The following is a 27,451-nucleotide window of genomic DNA, read 5'->3' as shown; positions in this document are numbered from 1 at the left end:
ATTCCTGGTAATTGTTTTCCCATTCAAATTGAATTCGAACTCTTTCATGTTTCACTGGATTTTCCACTTTATTTTGCTGATTGGCTTAAAAATTAAATTGTAATTGCCCAAAACGCCAAGTGTTTTGCCATAGGTTACTCATTTCACGCAATGAATAAAAATGTTGCTATTCCCCTTTTGTTTTATTTAAATTTAAATTTTTTCATTACATTACTGTCATTTTTGCTTTGCTCTCTTTTTGTGTGTTTTTTTTTGTCGTGTTTTTCCTTAGGCTACGGCTTTTCATTAATTTTATATTATTGGTTTTCCATTTGGCTTTTGTTTTTGCTTGCCTCAGTTTATCGTTATTAATTACTTAATATAGCATTTTAATTACAAACCCATTCTCTGCATTCCAAATTGCACGAATATTATTTATTGATGCAAAAAATGAATGCACCAAGCTGTATCAGAATTTTCGTCTCAATTTGTTTTTCGTCTTTATTTTAATTTTAATTTTTATTTAAACCATTTATTGAGAGCAGCTCTTTGCCATTTGATCAGCATTTATGTTTGCATATCAACAGCAATATGCTAAATGTGGCCAGCACACAGATACACACACACAACACATGCCATCGTTTACGGAAATGATTTCAAAATAAATATTATTTATGCACAAAAAACATATTAACTTTTGTGGCTACAATTTTAATTTATGCTAATTATTTTTCACTAACAACTTTCGACTGCGGTCGAACACCCAAACTCACAGATGGCCGAATTCAGTTAGCAACAATAATCTCTGATATCTGCCCCGGCCAAATTCAATTTAAATCACCCGCTCCCCCAATTTATTAGTATGGCAAAATTAATTAAATCTAAACCAAACAGAATTTCCAGAAATTAGTAGTTGATATAAACCCAATATTTGCGACACATTGGAGTGGAAATTGATTTCAGCAGCGTGACCAGAAACAAATCACAGTACAAATTCTTGGCGTTCTTGCTGCTGATTCGTTTTATTGTATTCAACTAATTGCAAACATTTGCAAATGAAAATGCATTGAAAATGCTAGACAACTCCATTTTCCGTTATTATTGGAAATAGTTAAGAGTATTATGAATTTTCGGAACGGTAAACATAATTAGTCCCAACTCTAGCTAATTAAATTTATTGAGAAACCTTTCTGCCGCCGGGCAAGAAAGTCATTTAATCTCTTTGAAATGTCCATATGCAAATGGCCATCCATAAAGGCCGGACCCGGCATTTGCATAACAAATTTATGAGGGATTTTATGGCCACAATTAGCCGAGGGCCAGCCCTATCTGCTCCTGCATTCCACATGAGAAGGCAAACACAAATTGAAGTATAGTTGAGCCTTGTCTGCCCCGAGTCCGAATAAATGTACAAAATTCAAACGATAAACTTATGCGGACAGGACAACTGGAGCAGGTTTTGTGCAAGCCCATTAAACATTTACATAATTTCAGATTATCTCTCCCTGCGCCTTCGCCCTCGTGAGTGTTTTATAATCAAACATTATCATATCTGTGTCCGTGTCCGTGTGCCCGTGTGTGCTTAGCCAAAATAAACCAGGATAAACAAGTTTGCTAAGCCTATTTATGCCGGAGATACATACATAAATGTATTAATCATAAATATTTGTGCTTGCATTAGCCGGAATCATAATCGTAAAGTTAGTTCTCCCCTCGCACATACATATATCGTTTTTAGTTTATTATTATCGAATACTGTTCAATATTTGGAATATTCAACGAGTAGCATCAAAGATAATTACACAATCCCCGCCCAAGGACCAAGTACCAAGGACCCCGCCCCGCCACTCCCTCACTCCTGCCTGTTTGGGGTGAATTTGACTAGCCATCCGCCGCTGCCGTCCAAGTCTCACTGTATCAACGGCGAGTGCTGTGAGTTCTCGCTGAAGTCCACCGTGTAGTACATGTCATTCTCCAGGTTCATGGCCAGGTGCCGCTGGAAAGGTCGCTCCTGCAGCTGGCCACCCAGCGTGGTCTGCGTTTGCGGTTGTCCCGGTAGGTGCCGCGCGGCCCCATTTCCCCTCGGTCCACCCGTAGGTGCCACATTAGAGGTGCCACCCGCAGTGGCTGCGACGGCGGCGGCAGCGGAAGCGGCACCCTTGCCACTCAGCCAGTGCTTATTGAGTTTGCCCTGCATTTTGGGCCGGCGACTGAAGCCCAGGATGGGTATAAACGAGGTGGAACGTGTCGAGAATTTCCGATACGTCTGATTGACCTTGCAGTGACAAATGGTGACCTGCAACGAAGAGAAATATCGGAGAGGTTTTTGGGGCTAAGTAAATGGTTATGGATTGGTTCGTATTTGGAAAGTGTAATGGCAATGGAAGCCGAGCTAAGAAATTGCGGTTAAAGTGGCCAAAAAGGTGGCTTGACTGAATGTGTTTGAAAGTTTAAAGCTGCTGGGGGAGAGCCTTTTTCTTACCTATTTATATTATTCTATGATTCGATACTAACTTTTAAAGAACTTTCAAATTTTGTATAATAAATAACCCTAGCTTCGAGATTAACCTGTCCATTGGAGTACTTTATAGGTTCTGCATCAATTTACCAAGCCAACTGAATCGCTCTGGGCTCTCCAATAAATTGCCCGAGACTCCGCTCTCCACTTGAAGCAATACACACACACACATTGTGAAGGAGCTACCAATTGTATATATTTGCATCTGCTTTAAGCCCGCTGGTCCAGGCGATTGGTAACTTTCGGGTTAAAGCCTCGGCTCTGCAGCTCAATTCAGTTGCTCGACCACTTTCCCGACACCGAAATGAATATGCAATGCCATTTCGCGTGCGCACTTTACATAACCGCAAAGTACAATTTCCCCTGGATGCTGGTCATGTTGCTGGGACCTTGTGCTCGAACTCCCGGGCTTTTCGGGAATCAAGAGAAGGAGAGGGAGAGGGAGGGGGGAAATGGGAGAAATTCTGGGTACTTACCACAACGGCAACGATGAAAATGGCGGCTGCCAGGACTCCGGCCGCAAAATATGCATTATGCAATTCAATGGGACTCTTAAGCACAACCGATGAACCGAAAGTTTTGTCATTAAAATTTCTAGCGTTCGCATCGTCCACAATAAATTCGCTGGAGCTAACGACAGTCTCCACCACAAACTCATCTGCAAAACGGGCCGGAAAGAGAAGAACGCCGAGCCGGATAAAGCCCAGGAAAAGCGGATGGAAAAAAAAAAAATTAGATAGCCACCAAGGGAAACATATTTTCAGCGGCCAGTCCACGCCCAATGGCCCTAATCAAGTTAATGACTTTTGGGGACCGCAACTCAGACTCACCTTCGCACATGGTGCCCGTGTAGCCGGGACGACAGGCGCAGTAGAAGCTATCTCCGCTGGACCAGCAAGTGCCGCCGTGGGTGCAGGGATTCACGTTGCATTGCTGGAAGTACTGAGAGTTATCAATGCATTGGTGGTGGATTGAGTAGCAATATACAAAATAAAACAAAAATCACAAGTATTTAAAATATCTGATTAAATTATCTTAGGATATATTTTCCCAACTAGAGCTTAAAATTGATGAAACCCATTTTTATATTCCTATATCTTTGCCCTCGTGGAGGCCGCTATCATCTAACCGCACCCAACCCAACAATTACCGTGAAGGAGGAGCAACAGCAGCCGCGCTGGGCGCCAGCCACCTCCATTCTTCCAATTTCTGTGTGTGTGTGCCTGGCATGTAAAATGTAATTAATTTCGCTGCCTTCCCCAACAGGAGCCACGAGCCACTACTGCTGGCAGCCGCAAATTCTAGCCGTGGTTTCGTCCTGCCACGCCCCCTTCTCCCCCCATAAGCATAATGACAGTGTTCCGGGGATCTCCGGTCCTTGGAGCCATCGCGGTTAGTCAGCGTGTCCATCATTTTCACAAAGCTTTAATTATGGCGCCTTGACGCTTAATTTATGTACATTTTGTTAAGTTTTATTTTAGCACCACAAATTATCAAGTCCATTGGGCGTTTATTAAATTCTTTTCGAGTTAGTTCGCTCCTCAAAGAAAAGTTAACTCAATTTATGAACCAAGTTGGCAAGGGCCGTGAATGGAAATTGATATTTGCAAGGCTAAACAGGGGCAGAATATTAAATGGAATGATGGGAAACCGAGCAAGACTCACGAACGAACTATTCATTCAATGTGGATCAATCAAAAGCGTATTATTTTCTGTAGTTCGCCTTACTTTTGTACCACAAAATTCCATTACATCTCTTGTATAGTTATTGCTCAGCCTTGAATATAAATTGGTTTGCCCGAATAAACGAACTGAACTTTGACATGGAATATCAATTTCAATAAGAAACCCCGGCGGGGGCCGACTGGACGGAGTCGTAAATCAGCTTAAAAATGCACAGCAACCGCACACAAACAATTGTGTATGAAATTGTGCAGTAGTAGTAGTTATTGCAGCATCAGTTGTGAAACAAACAAGATTGCCTACAATTATGCCACTGCCGCTGCACAGTAGGCCAGCATTTTGTGGCTATTTGCTGGCATTTTTGCCAGCCTGAAAGGCGGCGAACCAAAACCGAGAGAACTCAAACCAGAAACCCAAACTGCATAAATCATGACTTACCGTTCGTGGCATTTGATTACAATCCGGTCCGTTGCGACCTCCGGGGCATTCGCAGCTGAAATCATTTCCATGATCAATACAGCGGTGTCCTTCGGGGCAAGGCTTGTTGGCGCAGAAATCAACCTACGGAGCGGGGAGAAAGCAGAAAAAAATCGGCACAAATCAAAGCATATTGTGGCTGAGTCGGATAGAAATGGAGGAGGAGTGAGTGGAGGAGCTCCGCTGAAACTTCATTACGTATTCAAAAATGTATTTTCCCAGCATTCGTATCTGAAGGATACATCTACTCTCGCCCACACCACGTACCCGCACACACACACAAAAACACATGTGGAATCCCATTTCCTATGCCTGTGCGAGTCCTCGGTCTGAGCAAATTAAATCAATACCGTTCAAGTTCCGCAGACAACTGCCGTGCGGCTGGGGTCCTTCGACTTTCGCACACCGGGGAATTGTCGCGGGATTTGTTTTCAATACAAAATATTGATTATCTCGGGGAATCGTGAATCAACTAATGGGACCTCTAGAGGTTTGCCATTCATGGGAGACTTGAATGTACCTCAGGGTTGAAAGTTTTTAGCATATTTTGAAAGCTTAAAGTGCTTGAAAATAGATAAATGCTGAGAAAACACAACCAAACACTTAATATATTTATTCTTTTATTTATAGACTTTGTTGGTAAGGTATTTCCGCTCTCGGTTTGGCCACAAAAGAGAACCGTTTTATATCTATTTGGCTTTGTGTTCACTCACCTTAATTTGGCAACGGTTGCCGCTGTAGCCCTTCGTGCAGCGGCACTCGTAGCTGCCAATGTGATCGATGCACTCGCCGCCATTCTGACACGGATTCGATTCGCATTCATTATACTCGAAGTTGCACAGCTCGCCGGCGAATCCTGCGAGACAGAAGTCCGGTGGTAAGCGGGGAAAGAGGTGAGCAGGTTGCGGGTAATGTAAATGTGCAAAGTAAATGAAATGGAAATTTCAATGGAGAAATGCCTTCGCCAAGACACAGACGAAGACGAAGACGGAGACAGCGAACTGTCTCGACTTTCCCCAAAATTGCCCTCGTCTCTGTCTCAGCGACCTTTATGTACATTTACTTTCATTGTGATTGAGTGCGATTTATGCAAATTGTGTTTGTGCCAATGAAATAATTTATGAGCTTCAATGTAGATTTTTGATTTGCGCAGATTTCAATTCAATTCCGAAAGCGCAATTTGATTGCCTTAAAGTACGTGGATTTCGTAGGAAAATTACCGAAACCAGGTTCGTGTGCCAATAAAAATTTATTTCTACGTGCCAAACATGAAAAATCGATTTAGATTAATATTTGATGGAATAAACTTTAAAAAAGACAGCGCAGAAAATTAGATTTCTTTATTAAGATTTTTTGCTAGAATAAATAATAAATTAAGACTTAATTTTATGTGGAAATATTTAAAGTAAAAGTTCATCTAGAAGCATTCGTATATTCTTTTATTAATACAAACTTTTAGCTAATGCTTTTAAATGAGGTTTTTTAATATATTCTGATTTATTCAAAATTTAAAAATGTATACAAAATTTCCAACTATTCTGTCAACAAATTTTATCTACGCCAAAGCTATTCCAAAATTAGAAATTTCCCCTCCCCCAGGAAACCGAAAAACCCAATATATAATAGAGCCCAGCACAGCCAACAATCGTTGTGTGAAATTTCCACGATGATAACTCACAAAATATTGGCATTATGGGAGCGATTTTGCCAGCGAGTCAACAAAAGAACGCTGGCAATTTGCGTTTATTTGGCTGGAACTGTTGCCACATTTACTCACCTGGCTGGCAGAAGCAACGGAAGCCGTCCTCCTGGTCCACGCAGATGCCGTGAATACACGGCGAGGACTCGCACTCGTTCAGGCTGTGCTGGCAGAGAGGTCCTGTGAAGCCGGGCGTACAATCGCAGCTGCAAAGCGGCGGGGCAACAGCGGGTTAATACGGCAGGGAGATGGCGGAAAAAAAGAGGAAAAAAAAGAGAAATGGAGAATTTTTGAACATGCGACAAAAGTCAACATTTATGAGCAAACACAGACGGCGACGGCTAGACAGAACCGCAAAACAATGGTCACGATAATTGAATGAAAGCTGCTACTACCGCAGCTCCTGCTCTCTGGGGTAACCAGTAAATGTGTACTCTGCACTTGAAAAAAATTTGTTTTCCTACATTTTAGAAACTCAGCAAAGGATGATGCTGTGTTTGTATACTGTATACTATAAATGGAGTAGGGCATAAACAGGGTACAAATAGTTGGAAAATAATTTTAAATTAGTCTTTAAAATTCACGGAAAAAGTTTGAATTAAATGTTTCTGCTTTTATCCCTTATATTATTATATTTCTCAGTCTGCAAGCCTGCTCCATCTAATTCCCTTGCTCCTTCTTTGTGCCTTGTCTCCTCTGTTATTTGCCTACGACTCACCGAAAGTGCGTGGAGTTGCCCACACAGCTGCCGCCGTTCATGCACTCGGCGGGATTGCAGGGATCCGACTCGTATTGACAGTTCTTGCCCGCATATCCTGCAGGAATAGAGATGGAATACAAGGCATATTAATGGCATATTATCGGTGGCAGCCTCTACTAATGAGGCTGAAAGCTAATGACCTTACCGTACGGACACAGGCACTGGTAGGAGTTGCCCTCGTGGCCCTGCGAGAGGTCCACGCAGATGCCGTTGTTAGTGCAAGGACTCGGGTTGCACGCATCGATCTCCTCGCAGTGCGGACCAGCAAATCCGCTACAGCACTGGCACTCGTACTCCTCCATCCCGGAGTCCGAGTAGCAGACTCCCTTGCCGGAACAATCGGCGTTCTCGCCGCAGTTGTCGGTTTTTGTGGTCACCTTCAGTCGCACACACTGTGCTCCCCACAGCTCGGACACCACTGCGGCACAGAGAAGTCCACAAAAGGGGATAGGGATAAAACAGGGGTTCGTATTAATTAAGGCTACATGAAGGCTGGCAGGCAAGGGAGCGAAAAAAAGTACTTAATAGGCCGAACGGGAACCACAAATAGGGAAAGAAAAAAATGACTCCCCAAAGGCGGTGTCCAATGACAAGAGATGCGAGATGCCTCTGGGAAAGATGAAGATGGAATACCCTAACGCGGCGGCGAAGGTGGAGAGAGCCATTGGTAATCCCATCAGCAGGTGTTGATAGCTGCTGAGGGAACATTTTGGTATCTAAACAGATGCTCTTTCCTGGGAAAAGGTCTTAAGGGAAAAGTGAAAGTAACGATTTACAAAAAACAAATAAAAATACTTGATAAACTGCCAAGATTTATATTATTTATTATTTTAAGAATGTGTTTTTCTAAAATTTTTTGCGTATAGGTGTTAGGGTTCTTCTTAATGCATCCTAACTTACAAATTTCAGGAAATAAAGTTAACTAATTAAAGCAGCTCTTCATCGCTACAAAGTAGTCTTGAAAAGCCAATTTGCCTGCTCAGAAACCACCTTCACCGCAAAGTTAGTACTGCCGAGGAGCGGCAAGAGTGCCGGGTCGAGTCTACTCACCAATTAGCAAGTTAACTCCCTCGGTGAGGTCCTTGTCGTACAGGGTAACCAGTTTCCTGCCATCGACCACCAGCGGCGTGATATCCAGCAGGACGCCCTCGGTAACGTCGCAATGCTCGTGGCCGGAGCGAGTTACCTGATACACCTGTGTGGCGTGTACCGCGCTGCTCGTTGACGTTTATTGTGCCAGCATCCAAGTGAGAATAAAGCGGACGAAAAAATAAGGACAGAGAGAATAATTAGCATTAATATTTCTCAAATTTCTTTACTTAAATAATATTTAGCATATAATCTAACAAAACATATCTTAAATTTTCATATTTTCCCCAGTTTAAAATCATTTTCTAGTGGCGTTTTCTCACAGTGTCTGGCGTAATGTGAGGCTGATAGGCGGCGGCCAAGTTAAATGGCTTCTGTTTGCTTATTTAAGTTATAAATATGACCAAAGACGTCAAAAGAAACTTGCTCTCGGCGCCATTTTCCGTTGGTTTTCTGCTGTCTGGGTATGTATCTGTATGCTTAATTAATTGAAATTTATTTATAAGCAGTTGCTCTCTCGCTCGCCTTGCTCTAGCGGAAATTAAATAGCACAAAAACGGAAATGAAATTAGTAGAGGCAGGGAGCCTGGGCGTGGAAAAAAGGGTTATTTCTCGGGCTGGATATACCCCAGTGTTGCCAGGCCTTCGTTGCGGTTACTTTTTGTGGCAGCCTACACCGTATGGGTATTTATTAATAGAGTTTAAATTGCCGCAAATTAACACTGTATAAATTGGGGTTCTGATTTGGTAAAGAGATTCTAATAAGCCAAGGAAAATCCATTAGGTTATGTTGTATTGTAAAACAAAATAGAAAACATGTAAGTGGAAACCTCGTTCTCTATTCTTTTAAAGTCAAAAGAGAACACTGTAGTTCTTAGCAGAAACTCTCACGATTTCTTTCAGAGACACAAACAGAGGAAGACACCTCATATAGTAACCAAGTTTACAATTTTTCAACAACACGTAGTCAACTTAGGGAAGTGCAAAAAAAAAGAGGAAAAACTTGTTAGAAAACTGCGAGCCAGAAAAGTTTTGCACTACCTCGAGCTCTGCCAATCTATTTGCTACCCACTTGCCTTGCCTTGGCTTGGCTTCGCCCTAGCATTATTATTTGTTGCTATTGCATTTGTTAACTTGGCCAACACATACACACACACACACACACGCACATACACACACATATTAAATCGATAATAAAAACTTTTTTGACATCTCATTTTCATAGTTGGCGGGAACTTTTCTCTGCGGCCCAACGCTCAATTGTATGCTACACTTTTTCGCCTCACTTTCACTCCTCCAACTAACTCGATTGTTTGCGGTCTTATTTTGCCCCCAGGGAAACTTACAGGAATCGAAACTTATGCCAGGCATTTCAAGTTGCGAGGCCCTCGGGCTGAATAAGGAAAGTATATATGTATATATCTGTATATATAGCGAGAACCGGAAAATTTCCAGCGCGGTCGCGTTTGATGTCTGGCCCCAAAGTTCGACAAATGAATTTTAATTTTTCTTGCGCTTCTTTTTTCGGGGCGAAAAAACTTTTTTGATGGGTGGCGGCGGCGTCGGCGGCAGCATCTATCAAGCGATAAGATAAGAACCAGCCACGGAGCTAAATTAAAAAGAGCAAAAAATGTGTGTGCAGAGGCTGGGCAGAGGGTGAAAATGTTGAGGGCAAAAATGATAGCAAAAACCAAGAGAAACGTGATAATTGCCATGGCAAAAAGGGTCAGCCAACTGTGGTGTTTGTACGTCCTGCCCAATGACTAATGGTCAACAACCAGCACTACACAGGGAAAATATCACAGAAATTGCCAGTCTGCGAGTAACTTTTTTATACTAAAACCCAAAAATACTTCTACATTTTTAAACTTTTTATAAAATTTGTATGATTCCAAAATCATTTCATAAAAATCGTCTAAAGTTAACCCCTGTACAATTAATATTTATTTATTTATAACAAAATACAGCTTGAACAAATATTTTCCGTGTGGAAAAAACTGTCTGCTATCGCATTTATATGCACAGTTTGTAATGGGGATTTTTGTCCGGCATTATAAAATAAACAAAACCGAAATAAAAATTTGCGAAAAGAAATACAGCGACGGCCCAGAAAGGAGAGTTAGATAGAGCGTGTGGAGCGTTGGAGAAAACAATTTAATAAACTGTAAAAGGGGCATGATAATGCCAGAACGTGTCTGGGACCAGTAACTATTCCCGCCTTCGTCTCCACCTCCAGCACCAGCCCTACTCTGTATCTCTTTCTCACTGTTTATCTATATCTCTGCTCTACGGCCAGACGTGCTGAAGAAAAATCAATAAAGGTCCTTAATGGACGTTATTATATAATAAGCCCCCGAACAAACACGTTTCACTGCGCATTAAAGCGCTTAACTGAAAATAAATAAATATAAAAAAATAGGAACTCAACCAACGCCACCCACACCTGCCAACTAGGTGTAAAAATAGGGGAGTGATTTTATTTTTATTTTTTTTTTATCAAAAGGGTGAGATGTGCACAATACCCCCAAAACCCCCTGCTTCTAGTAAGCTCAGGTGTCTGGGGCTGCTGCCAAAGTTAAGGGGCTGCAACAGCGAAAGGGTCGCTCCATGATGAGCTCAATGATGAGGCAGCAGCAGGGGCTGCCAGTGGCTGCCGGGAAGTGTTGATGTGGATGGGAATGCTGATGATGCTGCTGATGGGCGGCACATAATGACTGTGTGTCCTGCGTCGCCAAGTCACTTGCTTTGATCAACTACATACATCACCGCCAGTCGACAGGTATCGGTTGGCTTCGCTTAGCTGGCACTTCCAACCATTGAGGCTGACAACAAGGGAAACTGTTCTTTGGGGATTTTGTAATCGCAGCGATTATCTACAATAAATTGAAACTCTTTTTCAGCATTTAAGTTTTTATCGGGATAGGAAAAATGAAGTACAGACATATCTTTAATATTGTTCTTTAAAAGGGAATGGGTATATGTCAAAAGCTTAAGTTTGTACATGAAAGACTACACTTTGTATAGAAGCATTTGCTGATAAGAGTATTACAGTTTATGTACAACAAAGAATACAAAAAAATATATACTAAATTAGTCATACAACAATACTGATAAGTATTTCAAGCCAGCCGGATCTTGATAGTATTAAAACAATTTTAAAACCAGATAAAACCAGATGCTATTTTTATGAATTCTAGGAATTACCCTGAGACATTTCATTTTATCACTTACTTTGCTGAAAATCATAAAGTATATATGCATTATTCACTTAAGCTAAATATAATTTATAAGCTAAACAATTTTTGTAGAGATCTCACAATAAGTCAGTTGCCTAACAGACTTCAACGTAACCACATCTCTGTCTTAAAGCGTTTAGATTTAAATCTTAAATAAAAATGTTCAAGCTAGCCTTAATTTTATTTTGTGCCATAATTGCCTCTAGTATTTATGAAACGAAATCAGAATCTCATGGGCAGTGCAATAATTACTGTCTGAATGTCTTGAAGCCCCTACTGGAGAATATGAATGCTAATTAAAACAGATGGAACAAGTGGGACTCCATCAAGCTAAACGAAACCCAGATGAGATTGGAAAGTGTGGAAAATCAGCTGAAACTTCTAAAGGAAAAACTAAGTCTTCTCAAGCCCAAAGAAGACAATTAACTTGAAGGTTATTTTTGCTTCATTAAGAAATGTATTACTTGCTTGCTGATAAGCTCAGTTGCTGCTTCCAAATAAATCTGGTCTCAGACACAAAGTTATATATAATTTCGATTCATTGGTGGTGGAAATTGATAATAAATCTATAAATCTATAAATACCTCTCCCACAGAACCATAAGAAATCAGTTGCACAATAGCCTTCAAAGTGTTTCTTCTACGTAAATCAGAATGACAAAGTGCGCGATTCTTTTGTTTTATGCAACAATTGCTGGTTCGCTGGCAGTCTCCAGGAAGTCAAACGAAACTGGAGAATATTGAAGGACAACTGCAGGTTTTGAGAACGGGACAGAATAAAGTGGAAAGGCAGCTGGAAACCCTGTTACAAAAGCTGGCCAGAATTGAGATTTTTATGGAGAAGATGGCTCTAAATAAGTCGGCAAATTCATCGAAATTCGAGCAGATTGGTTCCAAATTCTTCTACATAGAATCGGATAACACTGAGACTTGGCACACTGCTGGCAGCTCCTGTGTGCGAATGGGCGGTCACCTGGCGAGCATTCAGAACGAAATGGAACTATCGCTGATCACACGGAAACTCCAAGAGGGCAAAGGTTACTGGCTGGACATTAATGATCTGGCTAATGAGGGGGAGTACATGTCAGCCACCACAAACAGGCGAGCAACGTTTTTGAAATGGAGTTCCAAGCACCCCAACGACTTGATAGGCAATCGGGACTGTGTTTTCCTAGCCAATGGATCAATGGCAGACTATGGCTGTAATTTTAAAATGAATTTTATTTGCGAGGCAGTTATATTTAAGTGACATAAAAGTTCAGACTTGTAAGGGAAATTGTGCCTATATTTAATTTAATTAACTTTTATAAATAATAAAATTTATTTTGCTTTGATAATGTGTTTATATTTACAGCAAAATCCTTTTTAGAACTTGAATAGTTTCGTTAGTTTCAACCAGAATTAATACACAATTTTAGCCCCGTCTGCACATTTGCATTATAAATTGTTTCAAACTTTGTTGGCATTTTCATTAATATAGAACGACAAATAAATATATTGACGCAGAGATATTCTGTTTCAGTGTTTATTGCCATTGTTTGAAATTTAATTCATTTTATTCCATTTAATGAACAACTTTTTGTTATTTACCTGCTGGTGTTGTTGGGCTCGTGCGATGGATTTAGCATGGCATCATTGATTTCCACAATCAGGATGTCGCCGGATTGGATCTCCGCCTCGCCTCGCCAGGTGAGGACATTCGGTATGCAGTTCTCGTTCGGCTTACAGTGCTCCGTGGTCTGGGGAAGAGTAGGTTAAGGTTTTTTGGGATTAGATATGTGAGGCAACTCAACGCAAAATGAGAGTATGAGAGGCCTAAAAGGTTTTCCGACCGACATCCAAACTAAATTATTTAGCAAGTTTTCTAATTTCACTTTTACAACATTGTCTACCGTCGAGATGGGCCCGGGGCGGGCCCTTTTAGGCCGCTGTAGTTTTGTGGCAGAAACAAATTTACATAAGTAGTGAGCCAACGTAACCCGAACCTAATAAACTTCCAGCTAAAAGGTTCATTTGGGGCTGCCTGCGGGTGGATATTAGCAAAGTTTACAACATATGCGCAGATCCACTTGATGTTGCCAAATTTTTATTAATTTGGGCTAAGCCACAGACATAAGCCGCCTGTTATGGACGTCGCAATCGGAATACAAATAAAAATACACAAGGCCGAGCCGAAACTCGACTTTGCGGTTATCCCTGCTATTTTATGCGCTCCATTTCCAGGACCTCTCCTATGTCCAGCAATTTTAGCATATTTTTGTGCAATTTGAAGCGGTTTAGTTTGCCTCTCCCGCTTTTTTATGCCGTACTGTCGGAGGGGATTTGTCAGAGCTCAAATTTATGGCATTTTAATGGCCTGTCTGTACGCACATAAAAATCTACATTGTATGCTGGTCAGCTTTGCAAAAAAAAAAGCAGGAACCCTGAATATTTACATACAGAATGGGGAGAACGACCCGCTGGGAAATGGCCAAGTTTTTGGGTCACATGCGTGTTTTGTGGTCTGCTTTTTTTTATGAACACCGCAATAGGTAATGGCATAAATTTCCCTTTTTTATTTGTGGCACATATTTAGCAAATTTCTGTTTGTTGTTTAAGTTTCAGTCCGTTGTCCGGGGGCAGGGATATTTGGAAACAAGCAATTTGTTGAAATTAAAACCACAAATATAGGGGAATTCATGTCGGTCATTAAAATAGAATGGCATTTTTCATTATGCCATGAATTTGGCGCTTAAAATAATATTGCGGCTTTGTTGAATATGTTATTTTTTATACATATAAATAAAGAAATATGTATTGGTAATAAAAACAACCATTGTAGTACGAATTATTGCATTGATTCTAAAATTTAAGCAGCTTAAATATGTAAATATTTTACCACACATTTTAAATAATTTAATTATTTTGTATCCCTCAACTTTGAAGTAAAAAAATAAAATACAATAATAATAAATCCTGGACTGTCCATAATTAATCTTTTAGAGTGCCATTTAAGTGCAACTTGGTAAAAGCTAAGCTAATTTAAGCTCTCTGAAAAGTTATAAACTAAAAAATTTCAACTACACTTAAATGGCTTGAAATGTTGCCAAAGTGCGCAAAAAATAAAAAGGACAAAAAGGAAGAGAGAAACGAGAGAGAAACAATTCCATCAAAACGAGACCCAAAACAACAAACAGCAGAATAAACAAATTCAGTTGAGAAATGTTTTTCGTGACCTCCTGCTCCTTCACAGAAAAATAAACAGAAAAAAAAAAACATTGAAGAAATGTTTTCACCTTTTATGCAAAAATTGTTTTCTTTAATTGTTTTCTTTTTTTGCTCACCAGGACCTGGGCAATGTCCAAAAGGACCTCCAAGTGGCCAGAGAAGTCAGCATTAATTTTATGCAAGGTACACTTTATGCCAATGCTTAATGTATACTATAATGTATTTTCCTTTTCAGATGGACCTGGGTTTGCATAAGGCTGCAGTGCTTCGTAATTAAATTCACGCCCGAGTTGCCATTTGGAATTTGCTGACCAAAAGGTAAGCAGGAAATCAATTTCGCCTCCTTTGCGCCCCTATTGCTGCTCCATTTTTCTTATTAACAAAAGAAACGGAATCTCGGCGAAGGCAGCCTTCAAATGGCCATCAAATTTAATGGCATTTCGGTTGGAAACACACAGAAAGCTGTTTGAATAGACAGCCTGGCCAGATGTTAATTAAACATTCGGTCCTCAGTCAGTTAGTCAAAGGTTTTCTACTACGAAGCACACTCGCATAACGGCAGCCGATGAAAAGGGTGAACATTTTCCATCAAATGAATTTAAATATTTGCCAAGGGGCTGCAGCAGCAGAAGCAGCACCAGTAGCAGCTGTGATTTGGCCAGGCAAATGGCTTGATTTACGTCAATATAAACAGGACATGAAAGGGATATGAGCGGACCTGACTCGAAACTCGGGGATCGGGGACCCGGACCAGAAATTGCCAGATGAGCTCCGGCTGTGGTCCCTTGTCTAGTTTATTCGTGATTTAACAACAAATGCGATTTAATAAAGAAATGGATAACCCTTTTCTTGGCTCAGCAAACAGTGCGTTTCAAAATGAAGTGACCGTTGAAAGGTAATACTTTGAGATGAAATAACAAAAAAAATGTATTAATTATAAAATACATATCAAAATACAAATGTAAAATGTGATTTTCTTGGTAAAAGTCTCATTTAAATATTTAATAAATTTCCTATAAGTCATTTTCACCTGACATATGAACCATAAACATTTGAACCGGACTGTTTGTTAAGCCACCCCCAGGATTTTGTCCTTTTTTGCATAAGGACTAGGACTAGAAACCTTCATCTTTCCGGTCAACTTGTTTTGAGTCCTCAATCCCCCCTCACATACACACACATGCTATGCTGCTACCTCGGAAATGGCCAAATAAAACGACGATCAATAATTTCCCTTTGTTGGCCAACTTATCGGGGGATTAAATTTGCAGGGCCCCTTTTCCGGGGAATCCTTTTCCAAACCCGTTGTCCTTTTCTTGTCTATTCGACTGTCCCTGTCCATGTTAACTCCAAATGCGATTGTTATTTATTTATGTGGCTGTTGGCTGCCATCATTGATTTCTTTCGGTTGCAAAATTGTCTCAGCTCTAAAAGGTTTTCAATTAGCCGAGCAAACAGTTTTAACAAGTTTCTGTTGTTCGAAGGGAAATTGGATATCGAATGTCGACAATGTCGGTTGACAAAGTTGAAGAATGTTTGGGTTGCTTTCCCTTTCCCTTAGACATTTTCTTGTGCTTGCCCTTTTCCCGCTCCAGCCCGTGTAAATGATTCCTATGTGAACTCAATCCCTAATCAATCTTTTCTTTATTCGCCTTCGCTTGGAAGAACTTTAGCAGCTTCATTAGGGATTCCCGTTTCCTTTCTGGCTAAATCCTTGGCTTCGGAGAACCCAAAAACTAAGCTTCCTCCATACTAATTAGCCGTCAGCAGGCATATTATGTAAATGTAGTCCGTTAGTCAGTCGCCCACTTTTGCGAAATCCCGCCTCCATGTTCCACTTTCATTTCCCATTCTCTTAACCGCCAGCTAATTGCTTAACCCGCTTACTCAAATAACACGCATACGCCGTGTGTTCCCCGGTCCATTCACTAAGCTGTCTTTTCTTCCTTTCTCTGCTTCCTGTGTGCTCCTTTGCCTGTCTAATGATAAGAACTTAATAAGGCCTTCAATTGTTTTGATAACAGTGGGCACGGCAAATCCCTAAGCGGAATTCACTGAGAAAAATACTTGGTAGCTTGTTGAAGAACAAATAAAAGTAACTCAAAGGAAAAGAGAAGCATAAAATAACAGTTCTAAAGAAATGTTTTTGCAAGTGCACTCACCACAATGGGCAACAGCAATTCGTGGGTCTCATTGCCGCGCCACAGATGCGAGTCCTGCGGGACCGTGGGGATCTCGCATTCAAGTGAATTGATTTTCTCCTGCAGGCGACTCAAAATGCGCGGCCTGGCAATTGGCTTTGAGGCTGTCTTAGTGGGATTAGCCGCTTGTGGACGCGTCCTTGCGGTGGCCAAAAGCATGGGACTGGTCATGGTCGTGGTCGAAGGTACTGCCGATGCCGATGCCGATGTCGATGTCGATGTTGAAGTCAATGATGGGGATTCCCCGGCGGTTGGCTCTTCCCCTACTTTTGCGGCTTTAACTTTGGCCGAGACAACTGCCAGTTTGTCGGACTTGGGCGGTGTCAGGGCCTTGAGCAATAATTTGGCACGCTTAAGCTCTTTCTGATATTTTCCAGCGGCTGCCGTAGTTGCCGTAGTTTCTGGACTGTCAGTCGTCCTTGTTGTTGACTCAACTGAGGCTGCTGTTGTTGTTATTGTTGTTTTTGCTGTTGGTGATTTCAGTGTTGTTGTGCTGGCAGTTCCAGTTGGTGATGCTGTTGTTGCTGTCGGCGAAAAAGTTTTCCCTTCCGGAGTCACGTTCAAGTTGGCGGCCTGAGTTGTATCCTCCGCTGACTTTATCGGACTGCCTTCAGCCCTAGCATCCTTAGCGGCCTTAGCATGCTTGGTTTCCTTCATTAACTTGCGCTTATTATGCAGCAGCATTTCGTTGTACAGCTCCTTGCTGTTGTAGAACTTTGTGGTGGAAAATTCTGGATGCGTGGCCGGCGGATTGGGGGCATCGGCATCGGTTTGGAACTTGGTGTTTGCAAAGTCTATATGTGGCATGGCCATTACATCGCTGGCCCGGTGTTGCATCGGGAATTCGAAGCTCTTCTTCACCCGCCGATCGATGAAAGTATCTCCGGGGCGGAGTTTTATGGCAACTTTGGGCTTTGCCGTTGTTGTTTCGTGCAGCTGGAACTTGCTCTCGATCTCCGTGATCAGATCGTCTTGATCGGCCAGCAGTTTTCCCGTAAAATCAGCCGTGGTTCCTTGATTCGAGTTGCTAGTCGTGGTCCTTACTATCGTCGTTGTGCTGGGTGTGTTTTCCTCCACCTTGGCTATGTTAATTTTGATTTTCTCCTGATTATCACCAACTCCTCCCTCCTTGTTGATTATCAGCTCCACCTCGTTGGGCATCAGGTTCTGTTTGTATTCCTCCGTATTTTCCGGCTGCGTGAAAACCGTGCGCTGCTTGATCAGCTCTTCATTATCGTTCTGAATAATGGGCTGGAAATCATCGATTTTAAGTGGATATAGATCCACAATATTTAGCTTGCTAGCCGTGGGCTGTTGCGCCAGCATGGCATCGTATCGCGCCCTTTCCTCCTCATTTAGGTCGGCCAACGTCTCGGCTACTTGATATGAGGCAGCTGCCTGCATTTGAATTTGCAGGGGGGAAATCGTGGGGGCCATATCCTCCTCGTCGGCATCGTCCTGATCCTCGGCTTCCGGTTGTTCAGTGGCTATGGTCGTTGATGTTGATGTTGCTGGTGAATCCGTTGTTGCCTCCAGTGGCTTCTCGCTCAATTTAATGCGATGCAGTGCATCCTTGATGCCGCTCAGCTCACCCAAACCGACTAAAGGCATTTTTTGGGCGGTTGTTATTAGCTTGGCTTTTCGTGTTTCCTCATTTTCCGGCAGCACCACCGCTCCCGTTTCTGCTGTTGTTGCCTGCGTTGTTGTTGTACTGGTTGTGGCCGTCGTGGTGGGCGTGGCCGTTGAGGTTGAACCGCCCACAGTTGAAATTTCGACCGTTTCACTGGATATTTTCAACAGCGTTCGGTTTTCTGCCGGGGAACGGCTGCTAGTGGCCTCCAAAGAGGCGTGGCCCGAGTCATTTGTTATGGTTTTCCCAGGAAGTGCTGTTGTTGCTGCTGTTGCTGGTGTTGTTGTTGGTGTTGCCGGCAGAGTTGTTGCAACAACCACCGCAATTACCAATGTAAAAATGCAGATTTTCCACATTTTGTTTGCTTAAAATTTCCCTTCGGGGCCCAGCGGCGTTGATTTTTCCTCACTCCAGAAATCCGCTATGGGTGTTTTTTCTTTTTCTATGGTTATTTTTGATAAATATTCGCTATTTGGTTGGGCTTTGGCACATGGCGATTACAAATCTGAAAAAGAAACAGAGAAATAAATTGTATTAGTTCTTGTATATTTGGTTTTCATGGTTTTTGTTGGCATACCAAACATTCTGAAATATGTAATCCATTTGAATGTCATGACCACAAAATAGTCGAGATTTAACGTCCAAAAATATATGGTTTATGGTAAAGGAAGCAAGTGAAATCGTAATCCTTTTCCTATGTTTCAAATGCTAAAATATCAATGATTTCTAGTAAATCAAACATTTTGGTAAAAATCTTTAAAGCGCTATGCCCCAGGATACCGAAAAAATGCATGCTATATTTTATGTATTAATCCATTGCCTTTTGACTTTCTGATGTTTGGCTCTACTGTCGAATATATTTGCATATATACGTATTTATTTATTTTGCAGGGTTTCGCTTTGCAGCGTTTGTTTGTCAATTGCAAATCTGATGGTACAAATAGAATTTATAATTCAAGCGGGTCCAAATAGCTGCAAACATATTAATTAAAATCCATACATTGTCGGGCCCCACACACTCAACAAATATTTCTGCGGAAATTCCGAACGCATTTCCAAGCTTTCCCTCCTGCCCCGCCCAAAACAATAAACTGGTAAATTCACTGGAACTGCGAATTTCTGGCCCTCTCCAATAGAATTTTTCGCTCAATGAGCTCGGCCAAAAGTATGCAACAAATTTGTGCACTCGACACTTTAGACATATTCGCATGGTCGGGTCGAAATATTTACGAGCTGAAAATGGCATGGTACATGCAAAGCGGGGACAAGGGCTTCTGGCTAATCGAATCATTTCAATTTCGCATTTTATCCGGGTCAAGTCATTCATAATTCATTTGGCAAATTGAATAAATGACAGAGGGCGACAATAACTTTTACATGCAATTGAATTCGATGGCCCCATAAAAAGAAGAATGAGATTATATAATTGACAAAGCATTTCAAGGGGCACTGGAGCCCGAATTCAGCTGGGAATTGCAAGGGGGCACCGCGCCTAACCCACTAATGCCCGATCCCCCCTTCCGGGCCCGGGCCAAGTAACTCTCGACCACTGCTTTTGGCAGCTGACAACTCACAGTTGATTGCGTCCAGTGGACTGGACGGGACACCCATTGAGCCGAGTCGAGTCGAGTGGTGCTGCCACTGGGATGAGACTCGGACTGGTCATACATTCATGACTGGCTCTGTACTTCGGGTATTGCGTCCTCCCTTCGCACGCTTATCTCTGTAGTTTGCCAACCCAGTTGAAGACGCAGAGTCGCCCCATGAATTACTCGGGTGCACAGGGGGAAAATTTTGAAAAGAAAAATAATTTTCTCATTCGTAAAATCACAAAAAAGTATATGAGTCCATTAAAAATGCAGAATCTCTATAATTAGGTTCCCTAAATATTCTCTACCTCAACCCCCACACGAGTTATCAAAAAAAACATGTTTTCAATTGAATCAAATTGCAATATTTCTTTTAAGTGTAAGATCCTCATGTGTAGAAGGGCATGAATGTTGAATCTAGTTCAACAGTCGTTCGTTGTGGTACTTTATGTGCGACAGATTTATCAGGAAAAGCCATAATCCTGAAGCAAGCAGAGACAGTGGCGTGGCGCAGAGAAGAGCAGAGGTTTGGGTTGGGCGGTTCCTTGAGCTATTTATAGGCGTATTTTCCCAGATTAAACCAGTTTGAGTTCGCTCTGCGAAATGGTTTCATATGGCCAATCCGTATGAGATAAGTCATCTCAGATATTCTGTTTGAATATGGCTTTGGCCGTATGGCAGCTGAAGTTAAACTGCTGCTGGAACTAATTTTGCCAGAGTAAATGCAGATTAGAGGAGCTCAGTCAAGTGGGGGAAATCCATATAATGTTCCTTAATTTAAGGTAATTTCAAATGGGTTTAAATAGGTGTATTTGGATACATTTAGTTAGGGTGTATTTAGATATTAATGGAAAGCATAGCAACTCCAACATTTTGTAATAAAACCCCATTTTGTAAATACAAGAAAATCCAAACTAATATATTTTGTTTACATAGTTATCCCAGCATTAAATATTGCATTGAAAGTACACAAAGTACGATGGAAAATCATTAATTTGGCCCCATACCGCCCCAAGGACTGCACACGCATTTGATCCCATTCTGGTTTCGGTTTCGCTTATTTACGGGCCCCGATGGCTGGCCATAAATCAAACCCTATTCGCACACAGTGGCGTCGAAAAGTTGGCTCCTGCAGTGCATGTGTAATGCCGACTAAGTAGCTGTAAAATATATTGCAATTTGTTGCAGCTGCGCAGCCGGCGCCACTTGGGCAAACATGTCCTTGAGCCTCTCCCAGCAGGCATTCAATTAATTATTGTAATGACGAAATTAATTAAAACTCATCCAATTTGACGCTGCGGCTGGGGCCATATTGAAAAAGTATATTTATGCTCTGCGGTCCGGCTGTCTGTCTGTCTGTCAGGTAGAGAAAACTTTAAAACCCCGCTGACGAATGTCAATTCCGCTTTTAGGCCCGAGCATTCAGTGACTGTGGAAAAGTTAAGAGCATCAGGGAATTTGCCGGCACAAACAACTTAAGCACATTTCTTTGTTTGGCTGCAAAGAGCAGCAGGAAAAACAAATCAAAATCCGCTTAGTTCCGGCTCTTCGGGGCCCCCTTTTATATATTTTTTAAAGTCTCCTTAAAGTCAACTCAGTGGTAAGCCTCGATAACTGAGCCCAACTTTTCACGTCTCCCTCACCCGATTTCCCGGTTTTTTTCCATCAACTTTTTGCGGTGGAGCTGCACACACACACTCTCCCAAAAATAAAAAAAAAAATACAAATCGGAAGAAAAAACTGTAAGAAGGATAAGTGGGGGAAATTTTCATATTTCCTCTTTGGCCATATCAAAACGAGAAATGAATTTATGTTCATTTTTTTGCTGACCAGCGAATGCTCCTCTTTGAAAGAGAATGCTTCAATTAGAAGTGGATGCTTAGCCTTTCGTTTCATTTAATTAAGTTGTTTTCAAAAGCAACAAAATTTACTTTGAGTATTTGTGAAATTAAGAAAATGGGGAAAGTTTATCAAAAGATTGTTCACCTTTGGGAAATGTTTGTTTTTAATAATTGTATGTAGGTGAATATTCTAAAAAAGAAATAGATATATAATTGATTATGGAAAATAATTTGCTTTCCTTTTTTTCCATACAAATTTAATTATTTTGCTTTGAATATCACAAATTATTTTATTTATTAGTGAAATAGTCAGCCTTTAACCTAATTTTGTAGACTCTAAAATTAGCATTTAATTAAATATTCTCTTTGACAACATTTTCCCTCACAAAAATATTATAAATTTAAATAATTGACTAGTTTGCACTCCAATAATCATTTTATTTCGATCAATAACTAAAACCATTAGAGGGATTAAACCACATTTAAATAATTTTTGGGAATTTCGAAGCCAATTACTTTAATTATATAAATCTCATAAAGCTGGCTGCTTTTTTGATAAAAAGAAAAGCTTATCCAAATCAGCCAAATACCCGCCCACCAAAATTATATATTCAAATAGAAAAACTCATTTCTGTAATCCAGGATGAGATCAACATTCAACCTCCCTCAGGCGGTTTCCTGTCATAAATCATGCTCACAAAGCTAATTCCCAGAATGAAACAAATCTTACTCCTGCTTACGGAAAAAAATAAGAATAAAAAAGAATAAAAAACACTTAAAAATTTTCCAATTTACTGCAGCTTACAATAACAGGCATATGAAAACGGCAAATAAAACGTGGAGAGCAGCGGGGAAATAAATAAAAAGCCGAAAATAGCGCTGAAATGGAGTAAGCCTGTAAAAGAGCGAAGTAGCAAAAAAAAGTAGAAGAAAAACCAGACAGAAAATAACCAGTGAAGTTTGTCGACCATAGAATACTCTCTTCTCAGTTTGTTAAAAGTGTTGCCTACTTTTTGGCTGTCAAGAAAAGTTAATTCTTGTCATAGAGGAATTAGATATTTGGGTGGAAATAAAAAACAACCAAATATCATATTAATTTCCAAATTCTGGAACCTTTATAGCAATTTAAAAAATAAGATCATTTAAAAATTTTCATGGCCTTTTTGTCAAATAAAATTTACTACCTGAAAATCTTTACACATTTCCTTGAAAATAATATACCCTTTTAATCCTTAAATACCGGGTATAAAATGCGAAGGCACAACACATAAATAAACACGTTCAATGGCAAATAAAAAATAAATCAAACATTTCACTTGGCGCCGCACAAAATAAATAAAGGCAACAACAAAGCATCAACAAAAATATTGTATAAATGCTGGAATAATAAAAGTGAAAATGAAAAACAAATAAAAAATGTGAGCAGGGGGCGTGGCCCTCTACGTCTGGAAAAACTTTGCAGCTCCTCCTTGGGCAAACAGTTGCAGCCGAGAGGAGCAGCAGGCGGGGGGAGGAAGAAGCGAAAGAGCAAAATGTAAATAGAAATAAAAATGAAGCTTAATTTAAAATGCGACGAAGCATGCCCTACACACACACACACACACACACATACATATACATACTGGGACCCATAAACAAGCGCTAATATCAAAAGAGGGGCGGCTGGGGCCTTGGGAGGCGTGGCATTTACACCAGAGATGGGCCGCTGCAGATAAACATAGCGAAAAACATTTTTCGCTCTATGCAAAGCAACTTTCCTCCTTCATTTCCTTTTTTTTTATATCCCACTCTGTATGTTTAGAAATGTGTGTGCCTCTTTTTTTTTTTTTTGCTCTCCTTTGGTCGCATTTTTGGGGTAACACACACACAAACATACCCAAGGAAAAAGGCTAAAAGAAGAAGAAATCTAAAACTCGCAACCGCAAAACCACTTCGCTCCACTCCCCTTGGCTCCTAGACCAACTCCATCCACAAGTTTTGGGCTGCCGGTGACGCTTTTTTGATACCAGCCACAGAGCTACCCCCCTTAAAAAGCACCCCACAGCAGCCCCCCCTTTGACCCAAACACTTGCCAAACAGGACCTTAAAACAAGGTGTGTCGTGTGGCACAGTGGTGGGAATAATGTTGGGAAACCTGTTAGCCCGCTTGAAGTATTGCCTCGTTTGCTTAAAAGTTGAGTCTGCCAGTGAGTGGCTGCCATTGTTACCATTGAAAATTGGATAGTTATAGAGAGTAAATTACGATTACTGTGAATTTTAAATAAATAAGTTTTTAAAATTTTAAAATTTAACATAGTAATATTTATACCCTTGCAGGGTATTATAATTTCAGTCAGAAGTTTGCAACGCAGTGAAGAAGACGTTTCCGACCCTATAAAGTATATATATTCTTGATCAGCATCAACAGGGTAATCATTCTAGATATGTCAGGAAGAAATCGATTTTTTGGCCATTTTTGCAAAATTTCATAAGGGGTTACATCATTAAAATTTTTGATTTTGATAAAAAATTGAATTTTCAAAATTTTTCAATGAAGTATGCAGATTTATAAACTGTAGAAAATCTAGCACAGAACAGTTTTCCGATTTAAAATTAATGCTCTTTTGGCCGAGTTATGATATTTTTAATTTAAAAAAATTAAGAAGTTTCTTAATATAAAAAATCCGATTTTATAATACAAAATAATATTTTTCTACGTCAATTAATCATTTCCGACCCCATAAACCATATATATGTATTCTTGATCAGCATCAACAGGGGAATCATTCTAGATATGTCAGGAAGAAATCGATTTTTTGGCCAGTTTTGCAAAATTTTATAAGGGGTTACATCATTAAAATGAGCAAAAATGACCAAAAATTTTACATTTCTTAAAATTTTAAATTTGGTATGCAGTTTTTTTAAATTAATAAAAACTAACACAAAACTTTCCGAATCGAAATTAATGCATTTTTGGCTTAGTTATGATATATTTTAATTGTTACCTGCAAGGTTATACAAACTTTGACTGGCCAAAGTTAGCTTTCATTTTTCATTAAATCCTCTATCTATTTTTTGATAAATTTCTGGTTTACCTACCCTAAAAGAATTATGTAATTTCTCTTGCAAGTCTATTCTAAAACTATTTCCTTTCATAAATACTCCTTTCCACATATTTTTGGCAAACCAAATATTTTCTACAGCAAAACGGAGCATACAAAATGAACTTATTTTCGCATTTACCAAACTTTAGTTAACTTTTCCACGCACTAGAACAAACATCGCTGGCCACAGTGCTTGGCTTCTCGGATGTCTGAAGGGGCGTTCGTAGACGGGGGCGTGGGGAGGCTGCTGGCGCCCAACTCAAAGTGTTCGGCGCTGCGTTGTAAAGAACTCGCATTTATCTTTATTTTTATGCCACAAACACGCCGGCAAACGCACAGACCTACTTGCTCAAAGGGAAAGCTGTGAACGAGAGGGCGGCATGGCAGAGCCTTTAGTGGGAAACGTACGGAGCTTATGGCGGCTGCCGTCGGTGGAGTTAACTTTGGCACTCGCGTGTACCCGTGCCCCCTGTCTCGACCCCCTTTTACGGCCACTGCCGCCCATCGCCACCCACTTTTGTGTAGCCCTGAGGGCAAAGCCAAAGCCAACATTAGCTGAGGCCATGTTGAAGGCGGTGAACGCATACAAATCACAGAGCGAAGAAGGTGCGATAAGTGCACTTTGAAAAAAAATATGTACTTTGTAAAAGAGATATCTTGTTTAGTGAAAGAAATTGTTATTTTTTTTAATAAAAAAAAACGTTTCCTATACAATTTTATCTTTGAAATAGTTGTAACATATCTTACAAAATTATTTAAAAAATATTTTAGCTTATCGTAATAGATCTTTTATAAAAACCAAATATTAAATTGTTCTTTTTGACATCAATTCTTTTATATTCCAGCCAATGTTGGGCTTACTTACTAAGCTATGTTTTCTGTAAAATATATCTTTTTTAACTTTTGAAAATCACTTTCCTAAGTGTAGAAAAAAGAGGCTTTGCCAGGAGGTCGCAGGTCGTCAGGGATAGCGAATGGGTGGGTGTGGGCTTAATCTCTACAATCTTCTAGTTTTTGCTATGTAAAGTGAAGCGCTTAAGGCCTCTCCTCGTGGGGTGACAACATCAGGCAACCGCATACATATCCAGTGCCATACCTTCAGTTTGGAAAATCGAAGCTCTTGTGCGCCACTTGAAGCGCCTGGCTAAGCTAGAAAAACGAGGACCGAGAATGAAAAGCAGGGGAAAAACCCCAACCGGGGCTGGGGAACCCACAAGAAGCTTAGTAAAGTTCAAGTGCTGAAAGCCAGATGGGGGAAAATATCTTTGGGGAAAAGGGAGGGCCGGGGACCTTGCACATCTGCCGGTAAATATAATTCAATGTAGTTCTTGAAAACAAAATCACGTACAAACTCCGACCGAACTCTCTTCTTCGGCAATCCGCTACGCCGGCCACGAATTCGACTCTTTGTGTTAGCTTTAATTTCAAATTATTTGTTTGGGTTCACAGTTTTTACCTCGGCCTTGGCGTCTTGTTTGCACTTTTCCGTTTTTGTGTTTATATTTTTTGTTAATTTCACTTTGTCGCTTTTTGTTTGTTTTTCATGAATTTTACTCTGTTTGCACTGCAAAGAATTTTTTTTGAAGGGATATAAAATGTTATCTTTTGGGATACAACCACAGCAGGTTGTTATTTTTGTGTGCCTGCTTCTCCAGTTTTTGTCTCTAGCCGGCAAGATATTTTAAGCTATGACATAGTGACATTCTTTGTACTAAAATGGATCAATTCTCGGCAAATATTTTTGTGGTTTTCGTTCAATTAAAATCGAGTTGTTAAAAGATATGTTTAACTAGCTAGAATCCATTATTTATTGTTTCAATTTCATTTTCAAAAATGCTAGTGAAATTATTTGTTTTATTAAGGCAAAATCAGCTAATCTACGGGATTTTATTTATTGCCTAAAGAATATAAAAATTCTGGAAAATGTATAAAAGAATTCTCTTTGGCTTTGAGCTTAGAGAAGCCTTAAGTCTTTTGCAAATATTATTCTGCTTTCTATATTTAAGCTTAAACTGCCTGTAAATCGTCGAAAAACACATTTTGGACACTTCAATGAAAAGGGTAATGAAACAAAAAGTCTCTCCTAAAACCTTTTGGCATTGAAAACGTATTTTCCATAAATATTTCAGTGGTGTTTGTGTATGCCAAAGGGCTGTTTATATTCGTAGGCGTAGGAATTTGGATATTTAGTTTAATTTAGACACTCTTGCTGCTGGCATACACACTTTTATATACAATTTCCGAATTTCGCAAGCACTTGGCCAATTTAATTTAATCCCAAAACCGCCTCAAGTGAGCCGGGCTCTTGAGCAGAATCATGATGATTTGGTAAGTCGGCTGTAAACTCACTTTAATTAGTTTGCAAACAATGTAAACACACTGCGACCGACGCGCTTACACTGGAGTGACCATCAGAGTGTGCCACACGTTTCCGACTCGAAATCGCGACCAACCGTAACG

The 27,451-nt window shown here is 40.4% G+C and overlaps 1 protein-coding gene across 3 annotated transcripts; it reads right to left on the bottom strand.

Annotated features, from left to right (window-relative positions):
* Positions 1 to 42: 42 nt before the first annotated feature.
* On the bottom strand, positions 43 to 27,451 carry wry (delta and Notch-like EGF repeat containing weary). Of its 3 annotated transcripts, none has more exons than XM_017166649.3 (12): positions 27,341 to 27,451; positions 16,810 to 18,983; positions 13,031 to 13,179; positions 8,167 to 8,330; positions 7,262 to 7,534; positions 7,075 to 7,171; positions 6,435 to 6,562; positions 5,371 to 5,513; positions 4,619 to 4,741; positions 3,328 to 3,430; positions 2,974 to 3,155; positions 43 to 2,275 (listed from the first exon to the last, which is right to left on the bottom strand). In XM_017166649.3, exons 2-12 carry the CDS (start codon positions 18,832 to 18,834, stop codon positions 1,889 to 1,891), a joined length of 3,774 nt encoding a protein of 1,257 aa, XP_017022138.1. In that variant the 5' UTR covers positions 18,835 to 18,983; positions 27,341 to 27,451; the 3' UTR covers positions 43 to 1,888. The 3 variants fall into 3 exon arrangements, with proteins under 3 accessions (XP_017022138.1, XP_017022136.1, XP_017022137.1); XM_017166647.3 differs by having other exon boundaries at positions 162 to 2,275; positions 3,328 to 3,439; XM_017166648.3 differs by lacking the exon at positions 27,341 to 27,451 and adding an exon at positions 26,448 to 26,513 and having other exon boundaries at positions 162 to 2,275; positions 3,328 to 3,439.

This window comes from Drosophila kikkawai, chromosome 2L, assembly GCF_030179895.1.
Source record: "Drosophila kikkawai strain 14028-0561.14 chromosome 2L, DkikHiC1v2, whole genome shotgun sequence".
NCBI classification, from domain to species: Eukaryota; Metazoa; Arthropoda; class Insecta; order Diptera; family Drosophilidae; genus Drosophila; species Drosophila kikkawai.
Note: the sequence above shows the minus strand (reverse complement) of the source record. Positions and strands in the feature narration are given on the sequence as shown.

Coding starts and splice junctions, on each gene's coding strand:
- wry (XM_017166647.3), bottom strand. CDS start 18,834: ATGTGGAAAATCTGCATTTTTACATTGGTAATTGCGGTGGTTGTTGCA. Junction 4,742..5,370: donor GCAACCGTTGCCAAATTAAG/GTGAGTGAACAC, acceptor CCCGCTCCGTAG/GTTGATTTCTGCGCCAACAA. Junction 3,156..3,327: donor CACGGGCACCATGTGCGAAG/GTGAGTCTGAGT, acceptor CCCGTTTTGCAG/ATGAGTTTGTGGTGGAGACT.